This window comes from Azolla caroliniana, unplaced genomic scaffold, assembly GCF_043228905.1.
Source record: "Azolla caroliniana isolate FFs.n. ecotype wild unplaced genomic scaffold, voAzoCaro1.0.p SCAF_7, whole genome shotgun sequence".
NCBI lineage: Eukaryota > Viridiplantae > Streptophyta > Polypodiopsida > Salviniales > Salviniaceae > Azolla > Azolla caroliniana.
The window spans coordinates 5,864,795-5,887,511 of NW_028230442.1; the positions used below are offsets into that span (position 1 = coordinate 5,864,795).

The 22,717-nt window shown below is 42.2% G+C and overlaps 2 protein-coding genes across 2 annotated transcripts; one reads left to right on the forward strand and one right to left on the reverse strand.

The window, feature by feature from the left end:
- Positions 1-9,438: 9,438 nt before the first annotated feature.
- On the forward strand, positions 9,439-11,751 carry LOC147861693 (tubulin alpha chain-like). The gene is made up of 4 exons (XM_087322895.1): positions 9,439-9,531; positions 9,861-10,095; positions 10,240-10,610; positions 11,094-11,751. The coding sequence occupies exons 1-4, from the start codon at positions 9,439-9,441 to the stop codon at positions 11,748-11,750; spliced, it is 1,356 nt and encodes a 451-aa protein (XP_087179021.1). The 3' UTR covers position 11,751.
- Positions 11,752-19,582: 7,831 nt separating this feature from the next.
- LOC147861694 (purple acid phosphatase 4-like) lies at positions 19,583-22,287 on the reverse strand. The gene is made up of 8 exons (XM_087322846.1): positions 22,145-22,287; positions 21,533-21,955; positions 21,267-21,423; positions 20,868-21,017; positions 20,634-20,779; positions 20,427-20,555; positions 20,228-20,295; positions 19,583-19,990 (listed from the first exon to the last, which is right to left on the reverse strand). The coding sequence occupies exons 1-8, from the start codon at positions 22,214-22,216 to the stop codon at positions 19,792-19,794; spliced, it is 1,344 nt and encodes a 447-aa protein (XP_087178972.1). The 5' UTR covers positions 22,217-22,287; the 3' UTR covers positions 19,583-19,791.
- Between the last annotated feature and the right edge of the window lie 430 nt (positions 22,288-22,717).

Here is a 22,717-nt window from a genome sequence, read left to right on the forward strand (position 1 = left end):
CTCCTTGTCGTAAATGGGATAATTGATTTCGGATGCCGTAAATTTTCGGGAATAGTAAGCCATTGGGTGCATTAGGTTGTTGTCGTCTGCCTGGGATAAGATGGCGCCAATGGCAAAGTCAGAGGCATCGGTTTCGACTTGGAAGGGTTTTGTAGGGTCGACATGTAGCAGCACCGGGGCAGTGATGAATGCGTGTTTGAGTGAGTCGAACGCATTTTGCGCCTCCGAGGTCCATAAAAATGGAGTGCCTTTATGGGTGAGAGCGATAAGAGGTTGTGCTAGGGTGGAAAACCCTTTGATGAAGCGACGGTAAAAATTCGCGAAGCCGAGGAAGGATTGCACATCTTTAAGTCGCCTTGGAGTCACCCACGCCTGAATGACAGAGACCTTCTTCATATCCATGGTGATGCCAGTGTGTGAGATGATGTAGCCTAGAAATTCGATCGAGGTACGGTTGAACTCGCATTTCTCGCCTTTGGCATAAAGGCCATGCTTGCGAAGTTTGGCAAGAACTATTCGGACTTGGCGAGTGTGCTCCTCCATGTTTGGCGAGAAAATGAGAATATCATCGAGGTAAATGACAACAAAAAGATCAAGATATTCCCGGAATATATCGTTCATCATATGTTGAAAAACTGCGGGAGCGTTAGTAAGACCAAAAGGCATTACCTTGTATTCGAAATGCCCATACCGTGTTCGAAATGCGGTTTTCCATTCATCCCCCGGCTTGATGCGTACTAGATTGTACGCTCCACACAGATCAACTTTGGAGAAGACACGCGCAACTCGGAGTCGATCAAGGAGTTCGGGGATCAGAGGTAGCGGATAGCAGTTGCGCACAGTGAGTTTGTTGATACCTCGGTAGTCGACGCATAAGCGTAGAGAGCCGTCCTTCTTCTTCACAAATAAAATGGGGGGCCCGGCTGGTGACTTAGAGGGTTGAATAAATCCTTTCTCGAGGTTCTCATCGAGATACACATGAAGGGCCTTCAACTCTGGTGCAGACAACGCATATAGAGGACCAAAGGGTGGACACGCACCTTCTTGAAGATCAATCAGACAGTCGTAGAGCCGGTGTTCAGGCAAACGATCAGCATTACATTTTTCAAATACGTCGGAGAAGTGTTGGTATTTTTCGGGTATAACATGGAGTGTGTTAGAAATGGTGCCACAAACAAACCCATCCTGGACCGATGATGGGGTCGTCAATTCGGAGTCGACCGTCTCCGAAGGATAGGAAACTGAATTTACCTTCATACTTTTGCACGAGCATCTTGGCTTGCTAAATGTGATCGAGCGGTTGCACCAATCCACTATTGGATTGTGCGCCTCCAACCACGTTAGTCCTAAGACGATCGGATCTCGAGGAGATGCGATGAGGTAAAAGGCGAGCTCCTCCTGGTGTGAGCCCACCCGAAGCCCTAATGGGATTGTAGCTTGAGTAATTGCACCCGACGAGAGGACGCACCCATCGATGGCTTCAACTGGAATGGGTTTTAAGAGGCCAACGACAGGTACGCCATGTGCTTGGGCAAACGCGACGTCGATGAAGCAAGAAGATGCCCCAGAATCAAGTAAAGCAACAGACTGGATGGAACTAGAGTTAAACGAAAGCCATACCTCCAATGTGAAATTGCCTGATGGTCCGGCAATGGAACCAAGAGAATGTGGGCGACGGGAGATGTCCAGTTGCATGGCTCCTACTGCAACCGAACGATGTCGTTTTCCGGATGTTGGGGTCCGTTAGTTCGATGGAATTGCGGGCGAGTACTCCTAGGACAATGGCGAATGACATGACCGGAGGCGCCACAATACATGCACAAGCCATTAGCCCGCCAAAATTGTCGTTCAACATCAGTCAATGGCCGAAATCGGGCTTGATCAATTTCCATGGGGATAGGAGCATCTGCCAAAGTAGGCGAGTGTGAGGATGCCTGGGGTTGTATGACTGGGGCTTGGCGTGGAAGTGAATGAGGTGGAACCCAAGTCCAACGCTCTTCTTGGCGAAATTCGAAAAGACGATTGTCACAATGAACTGCTTGTGAAATCGCTTGGGATAACGAGGTGGGCTCCGGAAAGTTTAAGAGAAGATTCTTGACATTGCTTCGAAGGCCACGCCGAAAGTGATCAATTAAAGCTTGATCATCCCAATTGACATAGCATGCTAGTTGTCGAAATTCTGAAGCATAGACTGAAGCTGCACGCGAACCTTGTTCGAGTGCATAAATCTTGTTAAGAGTTGTACGTCGTCGGTCCGTCTCTCCAAATGTGGCCTCTAACTCGGCGAGGAAGGCAGGAAAGTCCTCCAATAGAGGTGACGAGGTTTCTACCAATGGTGCAAACCAAGCTTGGGTCGGACCGGAGAGAAGGGTGCCCACAAGGCCGACTTGTCGAAGACCATCTCCATAACGTTGAGGTTGTAGCCGAATGATAAGTCGAACTTGGTTGATGAACCCTCGGAAACGCGACCTCGTTCCATCAAATTTTTCTGGGAGGCTAACCTTAGGCTCAAGAAACTGTGACGAAGCTAGGCTAGATGTTGGTAGAAGATCTGGCTCTAGGCTAGGTTGTTGTGGGAGACTAGGGTTCGGGGGTTGTGAGGATAGGGAGGTACCGACTTGAAGTTCTTGTAAAGAATTTCGAAGAGCTTCATTTTCAAGCTGTAGTTGTCGTAAGGCTACCATTATTTGGCCTAACTCACTAGTTGAGTCGGACATAGCTATGGCTTATGAGAGAGAGAGCTATGAGGATGGGAAGGTGAACAAACTGTCACGGATCATAAGCTCAAGAGACAAGCAAGAAGATAACCAAATGGACAAGAAAGAAGATAGTATTAAAGGAAAGACTCCATAACTGGTGTTGTTCACCTTGAATTCCTTCAAGGTGAACTCCTCTATTTATACTACATGGCATGCATACTTGTTTGCACGCATGTGAATCTACAATAGAGCATGTAGGTATGCATGCATGTGCCAAGTGTAAATACTACAAGGGAGCAACTATGCACATGATACTAGCAAAATAATAAGGATCAATTACATACATAACTATGTACTAGATATCTTGGTTAACTCATAATACTAGATTATAACTATGTCGTGTCAAGAGTTCGAATCTTGACAACCATGATCTGGGCCTTGTACCTCGGTGGATTTCCGTTGTCTCCCGGTTTCAGCTTGTACACCCACATATTCCGGAGTGCTCTCTTTCCTTTCAACAGCTCCGTCAATTCATATGTGTGGTTCTCATGTAGAGAATCTATCTCATCCTACATGGCACTTAACCACTTGCGGTTGTGGGTGTCTTTCTTTGCTTTTTCGAGGATTTCTGGCTCCTCCTCATCGGTCAACAATACGTGCTCTGCATCCGGAAATCTCTAGGGGGCTCTTCTCTCTCTGAGAGGGTATCTTCGTCCTTGGTTTTCCGCAACCGGTTCTTCCATCTGTTCCGAATCCGAATCCATTTTGGGGTATTGTCCAGTTCCGGTTTCAGCTTACTCTTCTTCTTCTTCGGTCAGTTCGGTTCCTGCTCCGAATCTGGCTGGTTCTTCGAGTGTCATCCGGCTTCCGGCCGAATGGGTCCTCATCTCATTCAACTAATCTTTGCCGGAATTCATTATCTTTTTCTCCGACTCCCAGTCGGCAATGGTCTTATCCTCCATGAAGATAATGTCTCGACTTCGGAATACCTTCTTGTCAACCAGATCCCATGCCTGGTAATCGAACTCATCATCGTCGTATCCAAGGAATATGCATGGCCTGGACTTCGGATCCAGCTTTGCTCTCTTGTCCTTTGCAATATGCGCATATGCGAGACACCCAAACACCATCAGATGTCGGTAAGACACGTCTTTACCGGTCCATACTCTCTGTGGTGTGTCTCCGTCCAAGGGTGCTGAGGGTGATCTGTTTATCACATACGTCTTTGTCATCAGTGCCTCAGCCCAAAACGTCTTGGGTAGCTTTGCATGTGCCAGCATGCTCCGGACTATCTTCATCACAGTCCAGTTCATCTGCTCGGCCAACCCATTTAGTTCCGGCGTCTTCGACATGGTGAATTCGGCCAGATTCCCTTCGATCGACAATACTCCTAGAATTGCCCCCGGTACTCTCCTCCGTTATTTGCTCGAACCACTTTCAGCTTCCGGCCGGTTTCTCTTTCCACTCTCGCGTGGAGTTCCTTGAAGACAGACAACACCTAATCCTTCATCTTCAACGGTGAGACCCACAACTTCCGGGTGTGGTCATCTATGAACGTCACGAAGTATTGTGATCCAACATATGACGTCGTGTCCACTTGACACACATCGGTATGCACCAACTCCAATGGTGCATTCCGTCTCATCGGTGGTCTTGACCGGAGGGAGGTTCGGTTTTGCTTGCCAGCCAAGCAATCAGTGCCCTTCTCAAGATGCACGTCTTTCACCTCCAGAATGAGGTTGTGTTCGGCAAGTCTTCTCGTCCCCTTCTGGCTCATATGACACAGTCTCTTATGCCACTACTCATCAGCAATGTCAGATGCTACGTTCACTTCTTCCTGGCATATCCAGGCATGCATCAAGTACAATGTGTTGATCTTCCAGGCTCAATCCACAATCAGGCTTCCTTTATTGAATTTCATGACTCTGTTCCGGATGCTACCCATGTAGCCTTCATCATCTAGCCAACCGACTGATATTAGGTTCAAACGAACCTCTAGAATGTGTCAAACATCCTTCAACAACAACTTGCACCCGGTTGATGTAGTCAACCACACATCTCCTATGCTGACAATTCGGCATGTGCCATCATTCCCCATCCGAACACAACCGTGATCACCGGTTGTGTAGGATGAGAAGCATCTCTGGTTCGGTGTCAAATGGAACAACGCTCTAGAATCGACAACCCACGTTGTCTCGTCGATGACAAGGTTTAGCTCGCTCTCCTCAGTGATGAGCATCAGTTCCTCTTCACTTGTCGTGATCATTGACGTTCCTTTTCTCTCCGAAATCTTCTTCGGTTCCGTACCGTCGGCTTCCCCTTTGGATTTACGGAAGTGTCGGCAATTCTTCTGGAAGTGCCCCAACTTTCCGCAATAAAAGCAAGTGGGCCTTCCCCTTGACTTCGACCTTGCCCCCGATTTGTCCCGGTTTTGGGGACTCTTGTACCGGCCTCTTCCCCGATTATGGTCATCTTCCGTGACCAAGGCCTTCAGATCAATTCCGGACTCCTGGTCCTTCCGGTGATCTTCTTCATCTAGCAAGCTTGATTTTACCCTTGCTAGGGACAATTGCTTTCCTTCTGGCCTGATGTTGCCCAAAGTGACAACCAGCGTCTCCCAACTGTCCGGGAGGGAACTGAGCGGGAGCAATACAAGTACCTCATCGGCCGGAGGTACTTCAAATGAAGTTGTTTGATTTATAAGCCCCTAAAATGCGTTCATATGCTCCGCCATGCTGGATCCATCCTGGTACCAGAGTCTCACTAGCTTCCGGAATACCGAAACCCGATTCACGACATTTTTGTTCTGGAACATGATGTCGATCTTCTCCCAGAGTTCATGAGCCTTACTTTCTTCATTAAAGTTGTTATATAGGCTCATGTCGATGAAGCACCGAATGTATGTCGTTGTCTTCATGTGCATCACCTCCCATGTCGTGGCATCGATCTTGTCCGGTTTCTTGTCCCTGAACTGTACCAGTAGCCAAAGATATTTTACCACGAGCATGTCCCTCATCTTCGACTTCCACTCTGGGTAGTTGGAGCCGGTGAGCTTGAACATGCCGTCGAATGATTCTTCCATTCCCTTGTAAGCTCTGATACCAGTTTGTGCGAAAATAAAGCTTGGCCACAACCAAGTCTTCAACAAGGAATAGAAGAGAACAAACTAAAACCGAGATGACACGGGATGTTTACGTGGAAAACCCTAAACGGGAAAAACCATAGGAGCCCACAAACTCCAACTATCATTATGAGAGGAGGAATACAAAGTGAGACTCAGAGGCAACGACCTCGACCTTTATGTCTTCGCCAATGGCGGTTACAAACAGAAAACTAGTTCTGTATATATATATCTTTCTCTCACTCTCTGTATACAACAATATACAACATTTAACTATAATCACCTCACTCTTACACTATGTTATTGCCCTAAGTCATATTTATACTTATATGACTTTAGGGCTATTTACAAATATAGCCTTGATGGGCTCACCATGAAACATATTTACACATATGTCCTTGGATCCAGTTTGCACCGGATCCATCCAGATTCACTCGATCCGATTTCTGGGTCTCATTTGGAAGCCTTCCGGATCCGGTTCCTTCATCTGGCTCGTCTGATCCGACTCCTCCGGTTCTCATCCGAATCCCATCCGGAGTGACCAAATTCCCAACAGATTGCTTCACCAGCACCATTGGTGTAAAACAGGGTTGCCCTTATCACCGACTCTTTTTGGGATCTACATTGATGAGATCACTTATTTTATTGCTCGTAAGGGAGCCACGGACTAAGGGATGGCTCTTCGACTCATTAGTGACCCCTTCCCTCATGTATGCATCGGTATTATGGGCTCCGGGTCTACCATCTTTCATGTGGACGCACTTAGAGAGACCTTTGGTGACGACGTTATCACAACAACTTCGAAGCAAATCGACAGTACCACATGACATTATTAGATCAAAGTTTAGTTTGCCCACGATGCTAGTAGAAGCACTTTTCCAAGTGGTAGTTTTTATTTATAGGATACATAGCCAACCACAAGATAGGATATCCCGTCAAGCTTTTGAGGCATCCCGATCCCTATATGCATCCGGAGATACTAGCTCTTGGTATAGCACGGTAATGAGTTGGTTACTTGCAAATGGCATAGACATTAGTAACCTACCTCCCCTTAAGAACAACCATGAGACTGATCAAACTTTAATATCTCATGAGGATTGTAATAAAGTAATACACCAAGAAATATGGCAAATCTACACCAAATATAAATGGACCACCCCATGAGAGGCACTCCCATCTAAAACATTGTACTATAATGAACACTTCATGCACTTCTCTAAGTTGGGTTTTATTACACGACCAAAATATCTAGATACATTCTTATCAAATGCGCTAAGGGTCACCATTGGACAACTTAGGATATCATCTCACCAACTTGAGATTGAGAATGGTCGTGCTAATAGAGTCCCTCGAGAGGAAAGGCTATGTAGGTTATATCACATAGAAATAGAGGATGAGTATCACTTTACATGCATGTGTCCAACTTATGCCGAGATAAGGGTGAAATACCAAGACATACTAGGACCCTCTCCCACCCTCTCCAAACTATTAGATACCCCGGATATAAAGAGACTATGTAGGTATATCTTAGACCTAAAACAACATAGGGAGAATAAACTACAAAATGTTAACCATAACCATTTTAATATTCGCCAACATGTACACGTAACTAACGTAATTTTTCAGGAACAAGGGGAGACGATGAATGTGGACACACCTACACCACTCGGCCTCTCTCTTGATGAAGTAGAAATGCAAAGAACAACCAAACGCCCTTGGATGTCGGGCTTCAAAGCAACTCGATGTGGAGTAGAAACAATTAAGAAGATAAGGGAACGTGAGAGGCTATGGTTGGGGTACCTCTTACATTGGGACCACGGGCCACATCCACATCGAAACCCGTTTTGACCTCCTGCTTCTTTTCGAGAGACTTGGATGTAAATGAAACTAGGCCTATATAAAGTCATTTCCTTATAGAACATGTTTTTTTTACTAGAACTCCTTAGCTTAAGCTCTATTTTATTTTTATTTATTTTTAGGTAAATGCCCCATTTTTGTTGTAAACCAATTGTCTCATGGGCCAATTTTGGTCTTAGAAGACATTAATATATCTTTCTTTCTCTCTCAATCCTCATTGGATGTGGCAAATGAAGATGCCACCCCCTCTCTCAACTTGTCCATATGTATGTGTGTATGCATATGTATGTATGTATGTATGTATGCATGTATGCATGTTGCGAGAAATACCAAATAAAACTCTCTCTCTCTCTCCCTCTCTCTCTCTCAATCCTCATTGGATGTGTCCAATGAAGATGCCACCCCCTCTCTCAACTTGTCCATATGTATGTGTGTATGCATATGTATGTATGTATGTATGTATGCATGTATGCATGTTGCTAGAAATACCAAATAAAACTCTCTCTCTCTCTCTCTCTCTCTCTCTCTCTCTCTCTCTCTCTCTCTCTCTCTCTCAATCCTCATTGGATGTGTCGAATGAAGATGCCACCCCCTCTCTCAACTTGTCCATCGATCATTGGATTTCATTGTATCTCCTTGTTGGGACATGCTTCACATACCTCCGTGTATGAACATTTGCCATTTTGTGCGCTTATCGCCCTGTCAGAAGGCATCCCATGAGCTCAATTACGTGCTTATATAACTAAGCATCGTTGCTTCACCCCCGCTTCCAAGCTCATACTCAACCCCCTTCATCTGTTTGATGATTTCACAAAACTCATTTATCTTGGTTGTGTCCATTTGCATCAAGCAAGAGCTTCTTAAAAATAGTGTTCTTCTTATATGTGTCACACAATCACAATGGGACATGTATACAAAACTCTATAAATCATAATAGAGATTTGAACACATCACATCTTGAGAAAACACATCCTCAAGGTTGAGCAATCGTGATATAAGATGCAAACAAGGTAAGAAGAGTAAATGGGGAGTTGTCTAAAGCAAGGGAAGCTCCGAGCGGACGAGCGCGACCTATGGATGGAATGAGGAAGAAGCATTTAGGTTTATACACACACATACACACACACACACACACACAATCACATGCATACATACATACATACACACTCACACACCCACATACATGCATGCATACGCGCACACACACACACACACATACACAGAGTCGCATACATACATACACACACCCACATACATGCATGCATACGCACATACACACACACGCACACACATACATACACAAAGTCACATGCATACATACATACATACACACACTCACATACATGCATGCATACGTACATACACACACACACACACATACACATATGTATTTAAAAGAATTAAAAACGCTAGTTAGTCCTTATTTATTAATAATGGAAGAACCGGTTTACACACACATAAAAAAAAAAATTTACATAGATATTGTGGTCGGGTTGGTTATTAAGTTAGCATTAAGACAATTCACGTGATGTTATGTGTGGAGATGGGATGGGATGGGATGGGATGGGATGGGATGGGATGGGATGAGGATGGGTCGCGTCCTTTGTGACCTCCACCCCCAACAAAAAGGAGAGACTTGCACCCCCGCCCCCATCAACCAACACACCTCTTCTTCTTCTTCTTCATCTTCTTCATCTGCTCCTTGTAGCCTTCTATCCATCCATCCATCCATTCTATCAGACTTATCAATCATTCACCATCATGAGAGAGTGCATCTCCATCCACATCGGTCAGGCTGGCATCCAGATGGGCAATGCCTGCTGGGAACTCTACTGCCTCGAGCACGGCATTCAGGTAAGTCATCGGCGGGTTATGGTTATAATTATGGTTATGGTTATGGTTCCTTCTAATCCCCCTCCATCTATCTAATCTAATCTAATCTAATCTAATCTAATCTAATCTAATCTATCTAATCCATCTATTGCTTCCCCCTTTGGTCCCATGAAAACCTCGGCGGCATTTCCGTTCCCAATGTCTCGCCCCCTCCTTCCTTTACTTTAATCGATCGATCAATGGATCAAGATCCCGCATCTCCTTGTTATATTCGTTTTTTTTTTACTAACAATAAAACATGTAATCTCCTTGTTGTTTTGTTTTGTTTTGTTTTGTTTGTTTTTGTGCAGCCTGATGGGCAAATGCCGAGTGATAAGACCGTGGGCGGGGGCGACGACGCATTCAACACGTTCTTCAGTGAGACGGGGGCCGGGAAGCACGTCCCGCGCTCCGTGTTCCTCGACCTCGAGCCCACCGTGATCGACGAGGTCCGGACAGGCACGTACCGCCAGTTATTCCATCCCGAGCAACTCATCAGCGGCAAAGAAGATGCCGCCAACAACTTCGCCCGAGGCCATTACACAAGTAAAATTATCGTCCTCCATTTTCCCCTTCCAAAATTAGTTATACTAATCCATTGTAATCGGTTTCCCGCGAATTGCCCCTCCCTCCCCCCCACACATTATCATATGTTGATCGAATAATGTCGGATTTGACCAAAATTCGCAGTCGGGAAGGAGATCGTGGACTTGTGCCTGGACCGGATCCGGAAGCTCGCGGACAACTGCACGGGCCTGCAGGGATTCCTGGTGTTCCACGCGGTGGGGGGCGGCACGGGCTCCGGGCTCGGGTCCTTGTTGTTGGAGCGGCTCTCCGTGGACTATGGGAAGAAATCGAAGCTCGGGTTCACTGTCTACCCATCCCCACAAGTCTCAAATGCAGTGGTGGAGCCCTACAACAGCGTGCTGTCGACACATTCCTTGCTGGAGCACACGGACGTAGCCGTAATGCTCGACAACGAGGCTATCTACGACATATGCCGCCGCTCGCTCGACATCGAACGCCCGACTTACACTAATCTCAACCGCCTAGTCTCACAGGTAATCAAATCAAATCAAATCACTCAATCAATCACACACTACATCACTTCATTTGGTTTGCGACTACGTCCCAATTCCCCCCCATCTATCCATCCATCCCAAGCACATTGCCGATGATCATCATCATCATATCATATTGTATCGCATCGTATCGTATCGCATCGAATCGAATCAATCAATCAATATCATACATACATTGCATCACTTCATTTGGTTTGCCATTAAGGCCCAATTCCCCTCCATCCATTCATCCATCCATCCATCCATCCGAAGTACCTAGCCAATGATGATTATCATCGTACTGTATCGTATCAAATCAAATCAATCAATCAATCACACACATACATTGCATCACTTTATTTGGTTTGTCATGAAGGCCCAATTCCCCTCCATCCATCTATCCCAAGTACCTAGCCGATCATCCTCATCATTGTACATAACCGTGAATCACTAACCGAATGGCGGCTCTCTCTCTCTCTCCAGGTGATCTCGTCTCTCACGGCATCCCTCCGCTTTGATGGTGCGCTCAACGTGGACATCACCGAGTTCCAGACGAACCTCGTGCCGTACCCACGCATCCACTTCATGCTCTCATCGTACGCCCCGGTCATCTCGGCCGAGAAGGCGTACCACGAGCAGCTCTCAGTGGCGGAGATCACGAACAGCGCGTTCGAGCCGGCCTCAATGATGGCCAAGTGTGACCCGAGGCACGGGAAGTACATGGCGTGCTGCATGATGTACCGGGGGGACGTCGTGCCCAAGGATGTGAACGCGTCGGTCGGGACGATCAAGACGAAGCGCACGATCCAGTTCGTGGACTGGTGCCCCACGGGGTTCAAGTGCGGGATCAACTACCAGCCGCCCACGGTGGTGCCCGGTGGGGACTTGGCCAAGGTGCAACGCGCAGTGTGCATGATCTCCAACTCCACGAGCATCGCCGAGGTCTTCTCGCGCCTCGACCACAAGTTCGACCTAATGTACGCCAAACGCGCGTTCGTGCATTGGTATGTGGGAGAAGGCATGGAGGAAGGAGAGTTCTCGGAGGCGCGCGAGGACCTCGCGGCCCTCGAGAAGGACTTCGAGGAGGTCGGCGCCGACTCCACCGAGGGCGATGGCGAGGACGAAGGCGAAGAGTATTAATTCGCACAAAAACAAACAAACATACATTAGACTTGAATCCCTCCCTACCTTAAGTAGGGGGGATAAGGCCAATAATAAAAGGACTCCACTCTCACTCTCACTACACAAGGAATATATATGCCTCTTTTCAGGCTTCTCATAACAATAGCTCTAATCAAAATGAGTTGAGTTCTCTCCATGGTTACTGTTGACTATTAATATACTCTCTCTCTCTCTCTATCTATCTCTCTCTCTCTCTCTCCTTGAGAGAATTGCATGCCTAAGTGACGATAACTTTTTTCTTTGTGGGAATCCTCACTTGCAATTGTAATAATAAGAGCTTGTGGCACACATATGAGTGAGAAGGATTGGATGGTTAGGAGGAAACCAAGATGTTGGACACAATATTGTTGGTGAAGACACAAAACCTAGAGGAAATCACAAGGGGGATTACAAATATATGCTTGAGGTCATAACTAGGATACCAAGGGTTTTTTTAAAACTTTCCTCAAACTATCCATGCACACATGTTGAATTCCATATAGATTTGAGGTTGGGTTGATGGAGAGTCACTTAACTTGCCTAGAGCACATGAGGTTGGTAAACCCAACAAAGTTATCACAATCTCTCCATAACTTCGAAGGATTTGAGAGTCATCATGGACTACCTTATCTAAGGATCTAGGTATCCATCTTAGCATTAGCGTCCAAAGCTGTTGTGAGATCCAAAAACATGTTTAGTATGCTCAATAATAACACCAAGGAACAAGAACCTTAAGGGAAATAAGGGACGACCTGTAAGTGCAATACGTATATTATCTCAATAGCTAGGGCTAACTCCATATTAGCAAGTAAATTTGGGACAACGATGAACTTTGGTTCGTTATAGACTCTTGACAAATCACTTGAAAGTATGATGATCCTCACACAACGATGGTTTATGAATGTTGGTGCTATGTTATCTTCACTTGCAAGATGACTCAACGAGCTTTAAAAGAGTGAAATGTTTCCACACATTCGTAAATTCAAGAGTATCCATGAGAAAGAGACAATCTACAAAATTCATTTTCTTTGATCTAACAATGACTGAGAATATTTTGATGAGTTCATGACATTCTTTTCAAAAGTAAGAACTTTCTCCCAATTCCATTTGTTGATAAATGCTTTAGTTGAATGAAAGAACCCTCACATTATGGGACTGATCCACACCATGGTCAACAAGAACATGATGCCACACTCATATTGGGTGAAACTAGTGTATACAGTTATTTATTTGATGAATCAATGCTTGCCTGGAGTGCATGATGTGACTTTCCAAAAGCGCTTATATGGGAGGAAGCTCAATCTATCACATGACTAAAGCTGTTCAATAACATCACTTATGTGTATCTACGAGAAACAATATGGACAAAGCTTGATCAAATGTTCAAAAGGTGTATTTTCTTGGGTCATTTCCTTGAGTAGAAGAGACATAAGTGGGCCAACACCATGACTTGCCCTAAAATGGTTCACCGTGTCATTCATCCTTCATTATAGAATTTCCTTGCATATTGACAACATGATATTCAAAATGGTCGTGAGATTTTCAATGTTTTGAAAGCTCGTTCAAAATCCTATTTCATCGAGTCTTGCAATTGATGCAAGTATGTCTCAAAAAAATGTATTGAATGAAGACAGGATTTGGATCAAGTCTAATTGCAAACATCCCCAAATTTCATCCAATTATCCTAGCACAAGTGAACAACTAGAAAATGTATATTGCATTATATTTGTGTGCCATACCCTTACACTACTAGTTAATGAGGTGTTAATGTCACTTAAACACTTTTGTGTCTTGCAAAACGTTGGAGAAAACATGATGTTTAGCAAAAAGTAAAGAAGAGAGAGAGAGAGAGAGAGAGAAGAAAGAGATATATTAACGTCTTCTAAGGCCAAAATTGGCCCATGAGACAAATGGTTTACAAAAAATGGGATATTTACCCATTCATCGAAAGTAAAAATAAAAATAAGATAAAAATAGAGTTTAAGCTAAATAGTTCTGAGAAAATAACATGACTATTCTACATAAAAAACATGTTCTACAATGAAAATGATGTTAAACTAGGCCTAATTTCATTTCCATCCAAGTCTCTCGAAGAGAAGCGGGAGGTCAAAGGGTTGTGATGTGGATGTGGCCCGTGGTCCCAATGTAAAAGATACCCCAACCATAGCTTCTAGTCGACGTAGCTCACATTCCCTTATCTTCTTAATCTTTTCTAATCCACGTCGACTTGTTTTGAAGCCCAACATCCGAGGGCGTTTGGTTGTTCTTTGCATTTCTGCATGCACATATGTATGTATGTTTATATCAGTATGCCAAATTTTCTATGAGAGAACCAAAGTGAATAAAACATAAATTAAGAGTAATAGGATATATGTTGATCACAAATAGCCTATTGACCCATTTGATAGAGGACATAAAGTCACATTGGAAGTTGTGGGTGTATGGTAAGAAGACTTTGTTTAGGCTAGCATGGGATCCAACTAACTATTCATCTATATATATGTTTACCAGTAACAAATTCAAAATTTCCAATGTTTTGTGTAGTTAAGAAAACACATATTAACGAGTTCATGGGACATTTCACCAATGACATTTCAATACTACAATCAGCATGGTCTTTTTCCAAAGTTTCAATCAAACACATATAATCTAGTTCATGGGATATTTCACGAATGATATTTCAATATTAGAGTCAACATGGTCTTTCTCCAAAGTTTCTTTCCAAGTTTTGGGGAACAATCTAGGTTAGAAAAAAATCACATCAAATACTTCATTTGTAGTGATTGCTTGTGCATCAAACCTTGCCTATTGGTTCATGGTGTATCCTCCAATTGTGGTTGGTATTATTCACAACAAGAATCATAGTTCTAAGCATTGTTTGTGGGACTACCTTGAGTCTCAATTGGTGTGGAAACATTAGCTCTAAATATTTGCAATTTCCGTAATCAATATTCATATGGGGAATGATGGTTTGGATATCACATGGTTGCTCTATGTTCTATGTTATGTATGTGTCCCTCCTGACGGGAGAAGATGACCGAATGGTCGTAAGTCAACCGAAATGAGGGTTAGATGGCGAACCAACCAAGAGACCGAAAAATAGACGTATATATATATATATATATATGATATGTTGAGTAGTGATTACTCTTAGAGAGTGTGTGAGACAGAGAGCGCGTGAGCTATAGGAAGCAACGAGAGAGCCAGACAGAGAGTGCATGAGTGAACAAAAAAGAAGTAAAGGGGCAGGCAGAAGGTAGTAGTGTTGATGACTGCTGAAACACTAATTGTGGTTTTCAGACGACGGACTAAAAGGAGTTTTGGGTGGCACCATCATCCACACAAGTTTAGTCGTTCCATGCCTTCCTTATTGTTTTTCCTCTATAAGTTTCGCGTCCCTCAAGGTTGTGGCACCATAAGAATTCTTGGTGTTTCCCGTAGTAAGCTAGGGGAAGTTTTTGCTATCTGTTTGTACACTCTTAGATTATAGTGAAGTTTTGCCAGCCATAGGGTCCCCGTGGTTTTTTCTTGTTTTAAGGTTTCCACATAAATCTTGTGTCTCTGTTTTATCATTGTGTTTTCGGTCTTATTTTGTGTTGTGTTGGATATTAACCTTTTCAAACTGGTATTAGAGCGAGAGGTTCTAGATGGAGGGAAAAATGAGTGGTTTTTCGGGAATGATAGTCTCAGACTCCCATAAGTACTCAGATTGGAAGATCAAGATGGAGGATCTTCTGATAGTTAGGGATCTATATGAGCCGATAGACAGGAAGGAAATACCAACAGGGGTATTAGAGTCTGAGTGGAAAATCCTTAATAGGAAGGCCGCTGCAACCATCACACAGTTTATAGATGTGAGCATCCGTCAACATGTGGCAAACGATACAAATGCCCACAACCTGTGGCATAAGTTGTTCGGCATGTATGAAAGGAAAAATACTCTCAACAAAGCTTCCCTGATGAGAAAGTTGGTGAGGCTAAAGTACACAAATGGTGATAGCATTGTGGTGCACATCAATACTTTCATGGGGATGGTAAACTAACTAGCATCATCCAAGTTCATGTTAGATGATGAGGTACATGCCCTGTTACTACTTTCTTCCCTACTAGACAATTGGGAAACCTTAGTAATGTCACTTAGTGCCTCTTGTTAAGAAGAGAATCTGTCTTTACAAGTAGTAAAGACAAGCCTTCTAAACAAAGAGACGAGAAGCCTTCTTGTAGAATTGCCTTTAGTAACATGCAATTTTTAGGGAGGGAGAAGCAACCATTTATGGGAATTGTTGAGTACCACCATATGCTACATTTGAGGAGCTTGATGCTCATTCATTTTTCATCAAGTTAGGGTCCCTCTAGAAAGATATTCCACTTTTGTCTTTAAAAGATTATTGCCCTTTTTGGTAATTACTTAGTTTCTCTCAAATTTATTTACCTCTAGAAAGATGCCCGCGCCACTTTTGTGACCTATCTTTGAAAGATGTTAGCCGTTTTTGGTATTTTCGTCACCAAGATGATTTTTCACTTCGTCCACCACTTGTGACAATGATTTGAACACAATTCCAAGAAGGAGATTATCATCAATTACATCCAATTACGTTTCATTCTCGGAAGTTCTCATCAATTGAGCTCAATTATCCAATACATGACCATGAGTTGTCGCCTATTGTGGATTCATTCCAATTGTGGTAATGTTTTCTTGAAGGTTTGCTTTATATATTTATTGTTTACTTAGATCACCATAATAATAAATTTGTTACCAATTGTGAAATATTTTCAATAAGCAAAGATTCTAAGTCGGCACCAAGCTCGTTTGTACACAAAAATTCTATAACGAGCTGATTTTATAATCAAATTTTGACCAAGATATCTATAGGGACAAACAAATGCACTTTCAAAACGATCTTATTTGACACCTAAGGTAGGAGAGGTTGCTTTTGATTAGTGTTTACATCTTGTTCTTGGTCTAAAACATTTGAAGCTTGTAGTCACAAGCTTATTTTCAACACTCTAAGACACGTCTCTTATATGGACAATGAGAGCTTAGTGGATAGATATGTTAGCACAAGATGTCATTAAGCATTTGGCTTCCTCGTCACCATCATCTATATCAAGTACACATGATTATGATGTCTTTCAAAGACATGATGTGTTATTATATCGACACGGTTTGTTATACATTCCTAATTGATTGCTCCATCTAGAAATTCTATAAGGTTGCCATGATTCTCCTATGGTTGGCCATTTCAAAATCCCTAAAACAATTGAGCTTATAAGTAGAAACTATCGTTGGCCTTTCCATAAGAAATCCTTTCACATCTTCATCAATTCATGTGATACTTTTTCTTGGGCCAAAGCCCATCAACATCAACCATGTGGGTTACATCATTCCTTACAAGTACTTGAGGGGCCATGGAAAAGGATCTCTATCAAATTTATCCTTGAACTTCCACAATCTCATAAATATGGTTTTATTCTTGTGGTCGACGATTGTTTCTTAAAAATGGCACATTTTATTCCGTGTTCGTCAACTAATACAAGTGAATCTACAATCTTACTTTTACTTTAAGTTTTTCATCTTCTTGGTCTACCAAATACTATTTTTAATGGTCTAGGTTCACAATTGACCGCTAGTTTTTGGAAATGTATCTTGGAACTTTTGTCAGTCTATAGATTTTTATCATTTTGGCATCATACAAAAATCAATGCTCAGACTAAACGAACTAATAAACCTTGGTGCACTATTTACGATGTTTTATCTCCTATCAACAAGACAATTGGGTTAATTGGGTTAATTGGCTCCATATGGTAAGAGTTTGCTTATAATAATATTGTTCATGCTTATAACGCAAACTCCCTTCTTTACAATCTTTGGCCAACGTCCCAATTTGTCTTTCTTAGTTGAGATGGAGACCTCCATCAATCCATATGCAAAACATCGTGTGAAGCAATTATAAAAGATGCACATCCAACTCTCACAACAACTTCAACAAGCCCAACAACATTTTGAATGATTTGCAAATCAACATCACAAAATGTGCCCATTCATTCTTGGAGATCTAGTCTAACATTTTGATAGGAAGGTCTCATCATTGACGTCTTTTGCTTTTGTACTCTATTTCATTGGTTGATGTAGCTTTAGCAATTTTCCAAATAAACCTATTTCTTGTAAGTTGTGACGTGAGTCTTGAATCAACCTTATTGAGCCAAAGCCAAAGCTTGCTAATGGTGTCCTAATATGTGAGTGTTTTGTAGAGTGTTCAAATCATCAAGTTATATTGGGAGTCCTGTCCTTTTGCTTGTGTGATTGTTTTTTTTTCCATGAAAAATATGCGCCATTGGTATTAAAATTAACAATGCCGAAGGCAACCTACAAATTGTACATAATAGTTTCCGCTCCACAAGTATCTATCATAAAAAAGGACCAAATATAAACGATGGCCTTTGGCAAGATAAGGTTAATTATAATCCATGAAAACACTCTCAACCTTTGCCAGCGACACCAATACTCAACATATAAACAAATTCCTGCGGTCCAAGAGTATACATATCTTGGTGGTAATCATACTCAACATACCCTGGTTGTCCACCTGGTTGGTAGTCTAAAAACTCCATGTTTGTAGTTGGTTCCACATATACTGAAGTTGTTCACCATCACCTAGCAGTCCACTAGTTGTTGCTATTTGGCAAATGTTTTGTATGTCAAGATCTTCTTCAACTATTGCAGTTGAAGACACAAAAACAGTCCATGATGCACCTGTCGCTTGGGGTAAAACGTGATGGGTTGCCTTCATCTCCATGAACATTGAAAATGTACTTGTAATTAACCTCCCTATAAAACAAGATGATCTATGTCCTCCTCACCTCACACCATCTGCTTCAATCCCCACACCATCTTCACTCAACCTTAACACAAAACAAAATTATGCTTCATTCGGTTCACATCAACCATCTCGTTGCTTACCACCAAAATGATTCTAGTGTGTTTCGCATCCCCTCATGATCTGCTTCACCCCCCTCCCCCCAATGTTTTCTTATCCCCTCATGATTTGCTTCAGCCCTCACACCATCACCACTCATCCTATCATCATGACAAATTGCTTAAGGTCCTATGCAAATAACAACAATATAAGTGAAAAATGTTTCCTCATCCTCTCATGGTCTGCTTCAGCCCTCATAGCATCACCACTCATCCTCTCGTCATGACAAATTGCTTAAGGTCTTGTGCAAATAACAACAAAATAAGTGAAAAATGTTTCCTCATTATCTGCTTCAGCCCTCACACCATCACCACTCATCCTCTCATCATGACAAATTGCTTGTGCGATTGTTAAGCATCATTAAGCAAAAGAAGGCAAATACATCAAAACAATTCATTGATCTAATGATGAAAGAAGGCAATTCACCAAAACAGCTCATAAAAAGGAATTGATTGTTGATACTCCACACAATTGAGGTAGCAAATTAGGATGTTCCAAAGTCTTGTGTTATTACAACTTAATTAGTTCATCGTATTTGAAACTAGGAACAAGTTAGCTTAATTTGGGATTCAGTGGCTTTAGCATTTCGCGAGGTATTTAGGATGAAGTGGTGGTGCAGGGCAGAGGGCACCAAGGGCCCTGGGTCCATTTAACTTGAGTCTCGCCAAGGTTTTCATCGCTGGTTCCGCTTGTTCTAGTTTCAATGCATTAGAGAGACATATGGAGGTAATGATAGATAAGAAATCAACCAGTAAAGAAACAAAATACCATGACAGGAATGGAGTCTTGGCTCCTACTTCCAGAAGAGGATAAGAGGTCCCAGCATATAATAATACAAATATGACATTTAATATGTGCAGCAATATGGAGGAGAAAGAAGAAGCCATTGAATTTGCTCCATACAACTCATTTTCTCAAGAAGGATAAGGAACAGTGCTGACACTGCTGCAATTGTAGAAGTATTAATATATCTAACATTCAAAATACCCTTGCTTTATGGTTTACTTAGGGTTTTAAATCCCTCTAATTGGTTTTCCTTCCCTTCACTTCTGTAGATCATAAGAGTAGATGTCATGTCCATTCACATCATAGAAGGTTAGAGCAACAGATTGTGGCCTCATCGACACACTGAGAAAACCTTGGCCATCGTATGCAAATTCGACTCCATCCCCATCCTGCGTGTATGGCCTCAGCCCACTGTAGGCTTTCGATCCCGCACCACTTGTGAATAGATGCACTGAGCTGCAAAATCGACTCACAAAAGAAACCGCACGTTAATAATAAACAAAGATCTGTGTGAGTAGATCACTTGTCTCTAGGTAGTTACACCCAGCTTCTCACAATGTGATCAAACCAATCACCCATTCTAATAGCTGATGATAATTAAAGCATGACCACAAATCCATCCATCACATGTTAGAAGACATGACGATATGCAACATTAATCTGACATGTAGAAAAAGAATGTCCTGTTCACACCTGTCAGAGCGCTTGATGTGTTGTAGATTGTGATCATGGCCATTGATGTACATGTCCACTTCATATTTCTGGCCATAAGAAATTAGCATTCATTCATCAATTAGCATACACAATAATTATACCTATACACTGTTGACCTGATTATAGAGAATTAATTGGCAAGAGAATGGGAAAAGAAAAGAAAACACTCTTTACTTACCTCTAGTATGGGTAGCAATTGATCCACAAGCTCTGTCAAGTCTCCATGATGGCCAACACTCCGAATTGTGTGATGCCCAAATACAATCTTCCATGTCGCATTTGATGAGGCCAAAGCATCGACAAGTCTCTATAATCATCGAAGACCACATCAACATTTCCACATGAACAAAACATGAACATATATATGTATATGTATTATTGTTACCGCCAACTGAGATTGCAATTGCTGAGGCCGTGGAGCAAGTCCTCTCCAATCAAAAGTCTGAGTTTGATTAGGGCTCCAATACTCATCAATGAATGGTGTTGTGTCAATGAAGAACATATCAACTGAGGCACTGCATGATGCTCCACCTGAATGCATAAATAAATGTATATATTGTCACCGAACACACATGTTATGTTACTGACATGGATAGATATTTCAATATTCACAAATCACCTTCTGTATGAGTCATATTGGAATCACCAGAGCACGATAATGGGACATGCAGCTGGAAATCCTTTCGGCAGAACCACCTTGGATCACGCTTTGCAATCTCCTTGCTCAGTTGGCATAGGGCATCCCCCATGTAATCATGATTACCCAAAACTGTGAAAATGCACCAAAATGAGGAAGAAAAAAAATAAGGAAAGAAAAGGAAACATCCTGATGTATTAATTCATGTGAAGTACAACAGAAGGATGCCAATGAATCTATCTATCTATCTATCTATCTATATGTATATATGTATCTATGTATCTATGTATCTATGTATATATGTATATATGTATATATGTATGATTTTCATTGTGCAATTGTTTTTTATAGTTATGGAAAACAATAACCATAATAATATACCTGAATACCAGACAGTTTGCAAGCTTGAGGATGTATAGACATTGGTAAATGAAGCAGTGAAGGCCGGGTCATCAGGTCCCATAAGTCCCGTGTCATAGAAGTTGTCACCAACAGAGATCACAAACTCAATACCCAACTGTTCTCCAATCCTCCCCATCTTATGTACACATGTTATGTTACAAAGCATGATCAATATATGCCAATTCCAAAGTATCAATCAAAAGGATGGAGATTATATATACCATATGCAAGGGACTTTTATGTACCTGAGTGGCTACTGCTGATTGATTGTAGAGACCTCTCCTTCCCCAATCCCCTAAGACCAGGTAGTTCAGTTCACCTCCTGTGATTGCATACTTTGGCTCATGAATAAGTCGAATACTGCCATCCGATCCCTCGCCCTCTTCATCCTGATTCACATTGATCATTGATATCTTGCGGTAATCACTAACTACACTAATATCAGACGAAGACGGAGCACTGGTCTGAGATTTTGACATGTGCAGCCACTGCCAATGCAGGATCCCCAAGTGGGCTCTTCCCATTGTCAGTACACACGAACAAATCACCAACATTATGAATAGCACCCAGCTGCCTAATCTAATTTTGCGCCCACATTCATCACGCACCAAATCAGTATGTCCACATCGCATACTACTCTGAAATGTACTACCATTTTCTCCCAAATCCTGCATTTTCTTTCATACATTAATCAATACCGTGATATAATATTCACTGCTAAGGGAATCAAATGTATGATTACATTAATGTTTTCTGAGTTACTTTCTTAATGTAATCATACATTTGATTCCCTTAGCAGTGAATATTTAAACAGTTGCATGATTTAACTAATGAGAAAAAACCTGACAGATCGATACCTTGGTGCTCATAGGAAGCTGCAAGGGCCCTGACCCCAACCACGGCGTTCGGTCATTAATCGAGTCCTCCATTTCTGAAAATCCTTAAAATTATACAAGTCTTTTCTCTGTTCCTCTCTCTCCTTCTGTCTGTGAAGTGATGAGTCCACTGAATGGACTCAACCCGGAAAAGGAAGACAGAGAATCTGAATGAGAAATGGTGAAGGAATCTGAATTGGGAATGAAGCAATTTAACGCAGGAGGAGCGAATTTTGATGCAAGACAGACCCACACAGACATGTAGGGTGGGTCTCAGATCCAGGGAATATTCCTCACATATATAGGATCCATGGAATATTCTCTTTGATACAGTAACAAAAACTTAGCACCCAAGATTAATTCTTCTAAGAATGGTAATAATAAGACCTTGTCTTACTATACATATATACATATACATATACTGTTATACATATATACATACATATACATATACATATACGTATACTGTATACATATGTATATATATATATGTATATATATACAATAATACATGTATACCTATAATTATTAATACATTCTACACATACATATGCA

Coding starts and splice junctions, on each gene's coding strand:
- LOC147861693 (XM_087322895.1), top strand. CDS start 9,439: ATGAGAGAGTGCATCTCCATCCACATCGGTCAGGCTGGCATCCAGATG. Junction 9,532..9,860: donor GCCTCGAGCACGGCATTCAG/GTAAGTCATCGG, acceptor GTTTTTGTGCAG/CCTGATGGGCAAATGCCGAG. Junction 10,096..10,239: donor CGCCCGAGGCCATTACACAA/GTAAAATTATCG, acceptor CAAAATTCGCAG/TCGGGAAGGAGATCGTGGAC.
- LOC147861694 (XM_087322846.1), bottom strand. CDS start 22,216: ATGGAGGACTCGATTAATGACCGAACGCCGTGGTTGGGGTCAGGGCCC. Junction 20,296..20,426: donor AATTGCTACCCATACTAGAG/GTAAGTAAAGAG, acceptor TCTTATGGCCAG/AAATATGAAGTGGACATGTA. Junction 19,991..20,227: donor CACATCAAGCGCTCTGACAG/GTGTGAACAGGA, acceptor TCGATTTTGCAG/CTCAGTGCATCTATTCACAA.